The sequence below is a fragment of the Asterias rubens genome, chromosome 7 (genome assembly GCF_902459465.1).
Source record: "Asterias rubens chromosome 7, eAstRub1.3, whole genome shotgun sequence".
Taxonomy (NCBI): Eukaryota; Metazoa; Echinodermata; class Asteroidea; order Forcipulatida; family Asteriidae; genus Asterias; species Asterias rubens.
This window is the reverse complement of record NC_047068.1, coordinates 7,686,046-7,699,805: the sequence shown is the minus strand read 5'-3', so window position 1 is coordinate 7,699,805 and position 13,760 is coordinate 7,686,046. Positions and strand designations below refer to the sequence as shown.

Sequence of the window (13,760 nt, the reverse complement as noted above, 5' to 3'; positions counted from 1 at the left end):
TCAATTCACCTTTGTGAACCCCGGTTCCAATCCCACCCCAGACCAGAGTTTTGCATGTGGATTGGGTTTTTAGTCCTTACCTGATCTTAGGTAGGGACTGATTGGCTCCCACCTCCCCCCTCATTTGGAATAAACAGTTTAAATAAGTTTTTAAAACTATATTGTATCATATAAAAGTTAAAACTTAGTTATAACAAATTTACATGCATGGGTATATTTTCCCCAAAAAGAGCTTAACTCAAATTGGGTTTCATAAAAAATAAAGTCTTCAAGTTGGCATCATGTTTTTGAAATGCGCAAGACTCGCACAGTCTACACCAGAAATACCCAGTACTTTTTTGTCTGCAACGAGAATGAATGAACAAAATGCTGTCAAGGTCTAACAGCCGAGAACAAAATGCATAAATATTTATTGCTACCAGGATTGTCAACTCTCATTGACCTAAAAATGTTGATGAAATATATTCATAGCCCCAAAGACAAACAATTGTAAGCACTTAATGAAGTAGAAAGTAAACACAATCGCCAAAAATAAATGGTTAAAAGAATGTCAAATTAAAAGCCAATGGTAATTACACAGACTGTGCGATCCCATTTCATTATTGACAATCTAATGAACTGCCTTTCATATTTCAAAAGTGTCACCGTTAATTAAATTCTAAAAAATCAATTAACTGCGAGGAATGGGATCTGTAACATTGTCACAAATTTCTCTTGTTGTATTTATTGTGTCTAATAATGCAGGCCATGGTAATTTAAAGGTTTTATCACAACCACAATACCCTATGACAGGCTTTCAAATATTAACAAATCACTAAATATACGATTACTGTCAATAAAATGAGACTGAAAGGACGGGTGGATTTAGTGTCGGCAATTTCCTGAAATTCTATTTTGATGTGCTGTCAGCATTACGCTGATTGGGCGAAAGCATAAAAGCACAGTAACGAATTATCAGGGTCACCTCAATTTGAGTTTAGGCTCTTGCCATGGTTTGATATGGTCTCTTATCAAGTGTAAAGATCCATTAGCAGGCCTGATCAATGTTTCACTGAGGCAACAGAGGCAATTGCCTCAATGCCCCTGGTCATTGCCTTGAGGCAATTGCCTCAATGCCCCTGGTCATTGCCTTGAGGCAATTGCCTTCAATGCCCCTGGTCATTGCCTTGAGGCAATTGCCTCCAATGCCCCTGGTCATTGCCTTGGTGCCCCTTGAATGTGACAATAGAAATTTACAACTTCCTCATAGAGGTGCCCTTTAAAAAATGACTTGGTGTCCTTGCTCTTTCAAGAAAGAAGCATCAGGCCTGCAACATGAATTTACACTTTCCTTCTTAATGGGAAAGTACACGTTTGGTAATTACTCAAAACAAATATTAACTTAAAAACTTACTTGGTAACGAGCATTGGGGAGCTGTTGATAGTATACAACATTGTGAGAAACGACTCCCTCTGAAGTAGCATAGATTTTGAAATGGAGGTATTTTCTCACTAAAATAATAAAAGACTTCTAGCTAGAAGTCTTTTATTCCTATCTGAAAGCACACAAATTCGTACAACAAGGAAGTTTTTTCTTTCATCATTTCCTCTCAACTCCGATGACCAATTGAGCTCAAATTTTCATAGGTTTGTTATTTTATGCTTATGATGGGATACACCAAGTGAGAACACTGGTCTTTGACAATTACCAAAGGTGTACCTTCCCTTTAAAGGTCAGGTTATGGATTGGTAAGTACTAAAAAAAATTGATGACTATAAAACATCAGAGAGAGAGAGAGAGAGAGAGAGAGAGAGAGAGAGAGAGAGAGAGAGAGAGAGAGAGAGAGAGAGAGAGAGAGAGAGAGAGAGAGAGAGAGAGAGAGAGAAAGAGAGAGAGATGCAGCTGACTTTGATGATAGAGAATTCCCTATAAATAATAATAATAATAAAAATGTATTTTTATTTCGCCAATTCCAGGCAAACCTGTTCAAAGGCGCATGACAATGAATGATGAAAATATTAAACCATTAAACCATCTAGGAAGTACACAATACAATATAAAAATACAGTGTTTAAAATGCAGAGAACCGTAAAAATTTGTTAAAGAGACAACCAAAATCAAAGGCTCAAAAGTGAGGGAATGCAAAAACAGATCAAAGGCACAATGAACAATAAAAAGTAAACCAGGTAAACCAATAATAGCTAATTTTTATAGAGCGCATTTCATAACTGAAAGAAATACCAATCACTTCACACAAAAACAAAAATGAAGAAAAACAAATTAACAATAGTTATATACACTAATAATAGGCAAACAAAAGGATTAAACTGAACAATAGGCAATAGAAAACAAACGGGATTTGAGCTGAGTTTTGAATTGTTCTATGCTCTGTGGGGAGCGGATGTAGCTGGGAAGAGAGTTCCAACGTGATGGTTTGAAAAAATTGTCACCCCAAAATTAAATCTGGGAAACGATTCATGTGTGATACTTTTTTTTTTTTTTTTTTTTAGATTTCCGAGGGTTGGTTTCGACTTATCAATTGCTTTTCTAACATTTAACCCAGCCGCACACAAAGGCTTGAAGTACAAAAATAGTCTTGTCTCTTAGAAAATCAAACTAGCATTCTGACTGAGTGCTTAGACAACAAAACAAGACCAACCACAATGCAACATTCGACTTATCAATTGCTTTTCTAACATTTAACCCAGCCGCACACAAAGGCTTGAAGTACAAAAATAGTCTTGTCTCTTAGAAAATCAAACTAGCATTCTGACTGAGTGCTTAGACAACAAAACAAGACCAACCACACTGCAACAAATGCCCAATTAACCATTCGAAGATAGTAGGAAAAAACAGGATTTACAGTCCGCAAAGAGCGCACATCACCCACTTTACGTAGCAATCACACACTCCAGTAAAAACAAACAGGACTTCTCAAGCTTTCTTTTCTGTGTAAGTGAGTTTTAAAACCCTGGCGTTTTTACCAGTAGCACTTGAAGATGAGTCGGTAGAACAGATCAAAGATACAGGGCCTGGGGGGTTCTTTAAGTACCCCTTTAAGCTCATCTTGAGAGGGCATGGACTGACTCTGTGTTTTTTTAAAGCATTTACAAGATGTTCGCAGAGATCAAGTTGCTTGTTTGTTATGAGCTTTTAAAGAGCATCTAAGTTCGCCTGTATTATAACACTTTTGACTGTTTAATTATTTGAATCTACTTTCTATAAGAAAATTAACCACGGAATATTGTTTATTCTAAAAGCAAGATTAATCCACATTTGAAAAAATTGTAATTAGTGTGTAGGGTTTTAACATTTCGCGAGGATCAATTTCAATATTGTGTAGAATAGGGCGCAGCCCACTTAATAAAATCCTGTAGGATACAGTGCAAAACGTAAATATTTAAGAATACACTGCATTTGGACCTTTTTTCACAAACAGAATAAAAGTCTTGCCCAAACTTGAATTCAAGTTTGATTTCGAGAGTTGCGGTCAAGCAGATGACATAAAATATTGATTGATGACCTGTCCAGCTGTCAGTCTAATGAAGTAGGGCCTACAATAATTTTAGTTCATGATATATTATTATACTTTAAAGAAAAAGCATGAGATTAGCAAGTTAAGAAAGATTTTTTTAAAGTTTTAATCTGAAATCCAACTGATTGTAAAAAGTACAAGAAAATCATTTCTGTATGAAGGACTGTCAAAGTCAAGCCGACGGTATTTAACAGGCATGCAATCTGTAATTTTACCAGAAAGAGAAAATAGCAAAATTCCAGTGGTTTTGTATGGTGTTTTTTCAAGTTTGAATGTCACAAATGAGAATTTAAAAAAACGAGTAATTCAGCTGATCCGAGGAAAAGTTGCAAACATCATTTGAAGTGCTTAAAAATCACTGTTGCATATTTTGATTGTCACATTTGTTATAAGCCCAATAAATTATAAATGTGTTGTTTTCACTGAGACACGACGGCCTTGGAATTTGATGAATATTGTACATGATGCGATTATCAAGTGTTTAGTCAAAGCAGAAGTAACTATGCATGTAATTACCCTTCCCAAAAAAACAATGACCTTCCCATTGCCTCGACAGAAATTACAAACCTGTCTCGTTTACATATATTCATCAATATTTACTTTAAAAAAAATAGGCACATGAAAAAAAGACAAAAAACACCTCACATGTATGAGCACCCCATAAAATAGCAGACAAACTATTACAAATATATTGTTTTTGTTGAACGACTGCCACAAAATTTGAGTGTTTATATTAGAAACATTTAAAAGGTTACAATGTACATATTTGTAAACCAATACATGGTGCTGTAAATGAATTGGTCTCCATAAACGTAGCAGGAAAACACTGAATATTGAAGTGCCTTGAGCACCACTGAGTGACAGATATGAGCGTTAAATAAAAGAAGCCATCATTTATTATTCATTTACAACGGAAACCCAAAACAGTAAAAAAACAAACTTACTGATCTGAAGTTAGAGTGTTTTTTCCTCCGAGCCAGACAAGTAAATAAATCATCCTCAATATCGACTGTGTACAAAACTCAAGTCTTCAGGATCCTTCAATTCATCAACAATCCATACAAAGCCGTCTATGCACCTGGCTGTCTTCTGGACAATAACGATACTTAAAAGGTTATGGGGACTCCAGTGTGACTGGTCTTCCCCTCGTTGTGTTCAATAATGACAATCAATAGTGGTCCACACTGGATTAAATAGCACAAACTTTAGGCTCTCCCTGTCGTGATGACAGAGGGCAGGCTTCTGTTTTGTTGGATACTCATTAAGTTACAGTGGGTGCTTGCATTTTGGTGTTCATATCCGAGTAGTATTGGTTATGAAGGGAATTCCCCTGATATACAAACAGACTAATTATGGAGGGGGCCCAGAAAGGGTCGAGGGAGAGAGAGTTGTAGGGTTGTTACTAGATTTTGTTACCACAGTTCCGCCTTGGAAATAAAAATGTTTTTTGTTTTTTTAACAGAAATCTTATGGTCATTAGACTAAGCTTGCAATAAACCAGATACAATTTGGGGTTGAACAAATTAACAAGAGCGAGATTTGGAAGGACCCCTGGATTAACTTGTCGATGCTCCACCAACTGAGCTGTATCTAGACCTATATGTTGGCAGCCTTCCTATTTTGTCAATATCTTTGTTGTGCCACTCAAAAGCCATTCAACTTGTAACTGACGCATATGCCAGGTATCACACAAGCCTTATGATACAACCTGGGTAAGGGACAGTACTCTCTGAATGTAAAAGAGTGAAAAAGCACCCTTTGAAGAGCCATATGAAGGACAACTCTTTTTTGAGTGGTCTTCCACTCTTTTAGATTGAATTTTGCATCTTTTTGAGTGATTTTTCACTCTGTCCTGGAGTGAAACCCCTCTAAAAGAGTGAAATAACCACCACTCTTTTTGAAGAGCCGTATGGAGGACAGCTCGAAATTTAAAGAGTGGTATTTTTCACTCTTTTACATTTAGAGAGTACAGGGTAATTAGGGATCACCTTTAGGGGGAAGCAACTTTTTATTTAACATTCAATAGTCACATTTTATCAGTACCGGTTACAAATAGATAATGTTTTCTCTAAAATTTTCTACACAAGTATATCAGGTTTATTTTGATCGCAGCAATCAAAATAAGCATGCAGTTGTGACGAGGGGTGTCACATGCTGCTTTATATGCATGAATTTAAATGAATGAACACCCTCTGAATATCCAAGCCACTGCCAAAGCGTACATTTAAAATGAAACTCAGACATTAACAAAAAATTGTGACAAAAATACCTCACACCTCCCTCACAGTAACTACCCTTTTAGGTGATTTACATGATTATTTATCTAACTTCATTTTTATTTATATTTTGTGGTAGTCCTGTTCACCTCTGCACCTTAATCTCATTTATTTTTATTAAAGTCTCAGCAATTATTTTCTTTCAGAACCACCCCAACTCATTTAGAGATAGTCATTACATGGTGTTACCGCAAACTCTTCTATATCTTATTTCCACCATGCAAAGTTTCAAATACTACTTAGCAATTATTTGAGTATTTTCCCAATGTCTCTCATTAGAGTAGTTACAAAGACTCCCCTTTACAGGGTTTGGGTACTCTCTGTGCGACACAAAACTCAACCGCCCAAAGATTTACATTTAACTTACATGGTTTAAAGATAATAGCGGTTAAAAGCTTCCCTTAAAATAATACTTGCTTAGGTACTTTAGTTTTTGAGAAATTAGGGCTCCACATATTTACGAACCATGGATGCAAACTATTTCACAACCCTAAGCAATTTGGTTCAGCTGGTGAATAAGTCTGAATGATTTGGGCTTTCAAATTGGTGCACATTGCAAAACAGCTCATTCTTACTGGGACCTCACCTCTACGTTTAAGGTTATAGTATGTTAAAACATACACCAATTCAAATATTTATTTGATTTGCCAAAAAGGTCCTTTGTTACAGGGATTCAGAATGGAAAAATAAAGAACTCCCAGTCACTTGTTGAAAATGGCAACAGATATCCACAAATGTTGCCAAGGGGAACGGGATAAACACAAGCTACGTATACGGGTACGGTAGTTTTGCTGGAACTTGAAGTGAAGGGGAGGGACACTTTTGTGTGTACAAAAGAGTAAACGTGAATAACAAATCCTTTTTCAATCAATGCAGAAAATCCCTTTTATAAGTAGGCTGAGGTTGGCTTGGGTCAGAATCAAGTGGTTTGGAACTAACTAGTTTTCAAATTGAAACATGAAAGTGGTGATAATCCACTCTTTGGTAAGGCCAAATAAAAAATAAAAACCAGTTGATCGTCCCCGCCCACATCCTTTTGGGGGGCCGCTTTCTTTTTGTTTAATTTTTTTTTTATTAAATGAACCTAGAGGCTTTTACCATAAACAAAATTAGTTAATGCCTACCAGCAAATCTTTTTAGTGTAATAATCCGACCCTGTTATCCGGGTTTGCGGTGGGTTCAAACTAAAAGAATTGGTGGCATGTTTGATTTGAAATACTAAGCGGCCATCTTGGGAAAAAAAAATAATAATAAATAAATAAAAAGGCCCTCATCCTCCTCTTTTTGGAAAAATTCAGATGATCAACTGGTATTTTTTTATTTGGGCTAAAGAGTTTAAAAACTTGTGTTACTAAACAAATTTTGTAGAGCCAAACAAAAATAGTCGTTGGCAGTGTTCATGTTTTCTGTTTTATGATCAACCTTTACATGTAGGCCCTACAAAAAAACAGCTCATTCAAATTTTGGTTCAATCAGTTGTGGGAGTCAGTAAAAAATGGCGAAACCATGCACATGCTTGATTTGGGTCGGCATAAAACCTTACTTGGTAACGAGTAATGGGGAGTTGTTGATAGCATGAAACATTATGAGAAAAGGCTCCCTCTGAAGTGACATAGTTTTCAGGAAATGAGTAGTTTTCCACAAATTTGTTTTTGAGACCTCAGATTTAGGATTTGAGGTCACAAAATCAAGCATCTGAAAGCACACAACTTTGTGTGACCAGGGTGTTTTTTCCCCATTATTATCTCGCAACTTTGATGACCAATTGAGCTCAAGTTGTGCTACCTCCATGGATACACCAAGTGAGAAGACTGGTCTTTGACAATTACCAATAGTGTCCAGTGTCTTTAACAAGTTAAAAAAAATTTTAAATTACTTTATTTCAGATGGAATTTCTCTTACAGAATTGTGAAAATACTGTTTTACCACTTTCCTCTTAGACTAAAACTAAACAATAATTTTTATATCCAAGCCTGTATTTAACACTCCATGCAAATTTTACCTCATTGATAATTAATTTTCTACTAACTTGAAACTATTAAGAAGCATGTTTTCCAAACAAAAAGGAAATTTTTTCTCCTCCAAGGGAATTCCACGGGATAATTTCATAAACTTGGATAAAACAGAGATATTTCCGCAAAACTCACATCAATAAGGTTTTCCCTGAAGTAGTTGATCATCTCTTTAATCTGACATGTGGTAGACATTTATCAATCAATCATAAGTTGGATTATGCAAAATCCAATAGTTTAGATACTAGGTTGCCTTTTACCCCAGACTAAACTAGGTTCCAGTGGATAGGTGCGACATCAACAAACAAACAATTGTGAATAGATTGACTCTATACAAAGCTCAGTGTGTAGAATTAATACTCATCCATCACTGACAACTAAAAAACTCACTGAGTATAAGTATTCGGTGTCGGTGAGTGACCCCCACTTTTCATGGGGGCAAGGTTTTGTGTCTGAAGAGTTTGTGAGAGTAACTGACTGAAAATATACAACTTGAAATGGATTGTATCTGTTTGGATGGTGTAGATATACTCCATAAAATAATCTATTCTGGGAATTTGTTTTTGAAAAGTGAAGAACTGGTAGCGTTTTAGAGATAATGCTTGAGTGTCCTCTCAGGAAGAGTAATCTGCAAAAATACTGTGGAATACACAATCTTGGAAGTGTTACTGTCAGTAAAACGTCTCGATTCAAATACTTGGGGATAAACAAATTTTCCATAACCTTGGTTCTTCCAAATGAACAATTTGTTATCCAAAGCTGTTGAAACTCTTAACCAGGTAATGTTTTATTGCTATTAAGTTTTAGAGTATTTACCAAACATATACTGGGCCCAATTTCATAGAGGTGCTAAGCAAGCAAATTTGCTTAGCATGAAATTTCTTCCTTGATAAAAACAGGATTACCAACCAACTTTTCATTTGTTGCATATTGCTTGTTATTGGTATTCAGCTGTTGTTTGCTTATCCTGAAAATCACTGGGAAATTTAGTTGGTAATCCTGTTTTTGTCATGGAAGAAATTTCATGCTAAGCAAATTTTTGTGCTTAGCAGCTCTATAAAATTGGGCCCAGACCCTTTCAGGGAGGTTAAACCTTTAGTAATTAGTCCAAACATTGATGGCCACAAAAAACTTACTTGGAAAAGAAGCACGGTAGCTGTTGAAAATGTTTAACATGTTTTAGAAATGATTCCCTTCTAAGGAAAGTGGTTAACGAGAGACGGATTTACTAAAATAAAATGGCAATCTGAGAAGCGTTTCTGTATGAAAAGTTTCTCGGATTGTGCATTATGGATTAATCTTCCTCTATAGACGTAACCGCTCAAGATATTCAGAACAAAACAGTCTCCCTAATTTACTCAGTAAAAATAAAACAAACAACCAGAACAAGTTCTTATTTGGGCAATTTTGAACTCAGTAGTCTCCTAATTCCTGATATCTATACAGCAATACAACATGGGAACAGTCTGCACAGCAAAGTTAATGGTATCACTATTTAAAACCAATATACAAACTACAAGGTAAGCTTCTTTAGTAGCAAACTGTTAATTATGTGATTTGGGGCATTGTATATCCCTCTTGTGTTGTAAGCCTTAGACCATCAAAGACTTTCCTTTATGCTTATTGAACAACAAGAATGCAACAAAGAAAGGACATTGACAAAAGGGAGTGGCCAGGATCTTTTGTTGGTGACAGTAAAGTGTCCATAAACCTGTGGTTTAGAAAGGGGGACAATGCATTCAGTAGCCACATCACTTTGGTGTTAGTGGATTTACTGGAACTAGGCTGTGTCTTACAATGGGGGTTAGTGGTTGACAATAAGGAATGCTCTTTTATCAGGATTATGTGGAAGTCAAATTTAAACCTGGTAAATAGCTGTTAGACACACACCTTTAATTCTATGATTTACAATGCCTTTTTTTCTGAGAATATTTTGTTTATGAGAGTGATGGGTTCAAAAGGAAGTGCATTTATAAAAGCTAAATACAAGCAAGGGGCAGTGTAAACCAAATAGTGGTCTTAAAAATGCTTTGATAATGTAGTTTTAAACCCATCAAAAAAGTTATCTGGCAAAGAAAAACCAATGTATTATTTTCCTCTAAAATCTTGAAAATTTAGTGTGAATCCCCTCTTGTATTATTTCTAAACACATTTCTTCCCCGACTTCAATTTGTAACAAATCTTTTAAATGCGTTTCCATTTTGAAATGCTTAAAATTGTTGATGAAGAGAAAACCAATAAATTGTTCGGTAAATCACCGTTGTCTGAAAAAGTTACAAAATATTTTGTTTGTCACATAGAACTTAAAAAAGTTTTAGGTACACTTCTTCAGAACAAATTTAAAGCTTCTTCAAGCCAGTGGATATAATCTTTAAAAAGACTTCAGGGCTAGATTGTTATTTCTCATTTACCCTGGTCCTGTTAAAAAAATATATACTGGTCCAGTTAAACTTCAAGACCTACTATCTTTAAAAATACTTACCCAAGTTGTGGACTTGGTATATGTTGGTCCTCCAGCGTCCGTTCTCCAAAAGGTTGAATTTGTCCCTGAATCGTGGCATGAGTTCATCAACGGTTGTCTGACTCGATAGCCAGATGGCCTTGGCCAGTTTGTTGCCACCATCCTCAAAATAGAACCTCAGCGCTCCAGCAAAGTGCAGTCCCTGTTTTGAGTAGAAATGACTTCCGTAAAGCAAAATTTGTCTTAAATTGATAGACCTTAACTTAAAATTAACTTTTTTTAAAGTATGTTTTGAAATGTACAAATACAATACAACACAGTACCATACAAAAAGGATGTATATAATAATAATTAAAACAAAACTGTAGCACAGTGATATAGAAAGGTTTGCGGTAACACTATGTAATGAATCTCTAATGAGTTGGGGGGTTCTGAAAAGAACCGTTGGTTTCAACTTGACGTTTCGATCAGTATGCTCTGATCATCTTCTGGAGAAAAAAAGCACAGTGCTTAACAAACAGAATAACAGGATAGCAAAAATAAAGGAAACAAAAGTAGGAGTCAAATAAATGAGTTTTAAGAGTTTTCCTGAAGGCGGCCAGTGATTGAGTATGACAATGTTATAAAGTAACTTGTAAGGTAACTTGTTCCACACAGTTGACAAAGCAGCACAGTTATAGCTATTTTTTGTCCAAGCATAAATACAATTTTTTTTTGTGGAAATTTTTGAATGTTACTGGGTCTTGATACTACTTTTTATTTGTATTTTTACAAATAGTAGTTTATAGAAATAACAGTATTGGAATCAGTTTAGAGGTTTCACTTCCCCATGAAATCAAAAGGCAGCTCTGTACTAAAAATGACAACGTTTTTGTCGTCAGCAAAGCTATCGGCAACTCCTTTTTTGTTCTCTACAATGCTCACTGCTCACCTTGGGAGCTAACTAGAATGTAATATCCCAAAATCCATCTATCAGTCTTTCATTCAATCCTATTTTGTCTCATTGTCCTTGCGGTGGATTTCAATGACACGTATTGACATGAGATGACTGCAGTTTTTACCATTTATGGCTCATTGAATATCAAATCTTTTTTATCTAAACCGCTTGTATCTACTGGTTGCGCCTTCATTCACATGTTGTAAAACTTTATCCGATTTGTTTCTGTTGTTAGCGACCTCCTTTGACAAACCTAGCACGACCCTTTTTTTTGCAATTGTAATCCTTTAATTACTTTTGGTTTACTCTATAAAAAAATCAATTCTAATCTCTGCATGAAAAGTCAGGTAGATTAACTTTCTATTAAGTTGCCTTGATTCCAATGTGGTTAGTTGATTAAAAATGTCTGTGCATCCTGCTGAGTATTCAGCGTTTTACCCTATCCTGAAATTTAAATAAGTGAATTTAAAAAAAAAACAGCTATCTAGAATGCTATCTTGCAGTGTATTTCATAACTTTCTTAATGTCTAATATTTCCCAGTTTGATGGCTTCAAATTTGATGAAAATCTTTACTGAAAACATCAGTCTTACAGCTAGGAAGTTTCAACCAATCGAAAACAATACTTGTTACCAAAACAAGACGATATACTCAAGTAGTTATTAACTTAATTATTTTGTTATCATATATTTGCTAAATTTATTAAAGAAGGAAGTTTGGTTTGGACTTACAAAGCTAAGAGTAAGCAACTTTATATAAGTAAGTATTTAAAGAAACACTGGATTGCCACGCTTGTCTGATTGTGATGTGGTCAAATATCTGGACTCTGTCATGTAGTTCAAGGAATATTTGAGCTCTAAGGTGTTTTCCAAACTTCGGCTTTGGCTATGGCTTGGCTCGAACTCTACATCAATTTTGAAACAGTGTATACTTTGCACAGTGGTTTCTAACATGAAACAAAGCCTGGAGCCTGAGCTTAAGCCGATGTTTGGAAAATACTCTGCATTGACAAAGACTTGATGCATCTAAGAACACTTCAAATCCCCCCACAAACACACACAAAAATACAAAAACGAAGCAATAAACAAATTAATTAATTGATGTAACAAACATTTACCTCTGTCTGTGTGACAGTAAAAGCTCCGTGATTTTTCCCTTGATTGTACGCAGTAATCTTCTTCGCCAGTCGTTCCCTCTCAACAGTCTCCTCCGCTCCTCCATCCCCCAGCCCGCTCTCATCTTCCCATTGCATCTTAGCCTTATTCTGTGCATCTTGATGGAGATGTTTAAGATGGGCAATAATGAGAGGGTCTGCTAGGAGGCCGATGCCGGTGCGTTTTTGCTGGAAGAGGCCCCCGCTTGAGCCTCGACTACTTCCTGACCCGCTGCTAGCGCGCAGTCTCTCTATCACTTCTGGATCCATCATGTTTGGCCATCTGAAATTTGAAAGGGGAAAAAATTTACGACCTCACCACCAATTTCTGGCAATTTCTTTTTTAACACCTGAGAATGTATTTAATCGATTGGGGTAGGGTAAAAAAGGGCAGTTAATTTGGTGGCGAGGTGCAAAAAATTATCCTTGAAAGGTTACAGCTACAAGTTTAAGAGCCAAAATAACTACTAATTTACACTATTCAGGAACAGGGTTTGTTTTGTTTATCTATAGTGCAAGGTTTTGTAGCTGAGCATTGAAAAGTTTTCTTGCTGCTAGGCCCTAAGCATTCCTTTTTTTTATTATCCAATATATATATATTTAATTTACCAAGTTTTTGTGTGTCTGAGCATGGAGGTAGAAATGGTCTGAGTAACTAATTCTATGGCTTTTAATGACAACAAATCCTTTTTATATTCTCAATTTTGCATATAGACAAACACAAAGGTATGGATTATAAGTATAATTAGCTTGATAGGTTCAATTCACTGTTTATAGTAATAGGCCCTACCACATAAAGTTAACATTTTTAGGTGACATAAAAGTAAAATAATTAAAAAGTACAGTTTCTCGTTCATTAAAAATGAAATATCATAGAATGTACATTACCTGATGTTGAGTGATAATTGTGAAAAGATTTACTCCGGTGAGAACCACAGAAACACAGCGAGTAAAAATCACAGATCCAGAACTTCAGAATAGGTCAGAACTTTTGGTCCCATAATGGAGGTGTACAGAAATGAACCCAAACACGGCAGCCAAACTTCGCTGTCGCAAAACTACTGTATCAACAAACAGCCAAAAACTTCCCAACTCCCATCAGTACAGTATACAGGTTGAACGCTAATTGAGTGGAGTAACAATCGCACCCACGTTTTATTTCCTCTTGACAATGTGAATAATATTACGAGTTCACGAGTTCGCCACTCTGTTTACCATTCACGCTTCTTGCACATTACACAGGCAGACGACAAGCAAGGTGCGGACGAACGCTGCCAAAGTTTCCAAGAGTTTGTTGGCGAGTAGGGCACTGCAGAATTTGAGGGCCTATAATGCGACAAAAAATCCAAATATGACTGCAATTATAGAGTAGGAACAGACCAAAACAAACTGGGATAGAAATATCGA

At 35.9% G+C, this 13,760-nt stretch overlaps 1 protein-coding gene across 1 annotated transcript in view; it reads right to left on the bottom strand.

Annotated features, from left to right (window-relative positions):
• LOC117293034 (ras-associating and dilute domain-containing protein-like) overlaps positions 1-13,483 on the bottom strand; it is a 50,919-nt gene extending 37,436 nt beyond the window's left edge. Inside the window, exons 1-3 of the mRNA XM_033775242.1 lie at positions 13,242-13,483; positions 12,318-12,636; positions 10,286-10,466 (exon numbers count right to left, since the gene is read on the bottom strand). Coding sequence (XP_033631133.1) covers positions 10,286-10,466; positions 12,318-12,626 — 490 coding nt within the window. The 5' untranslated portion in view covers positions 12,627-12,636; positions 13,242-13,483. The remainder of the gene's footprint in view (positions 1-10,285; positions 10,467-12,317; positions 12,637-13,241) is intronic.
• Between the last annotated feature and the right edge of the window lie 277 nt (positions 13,484-13,760).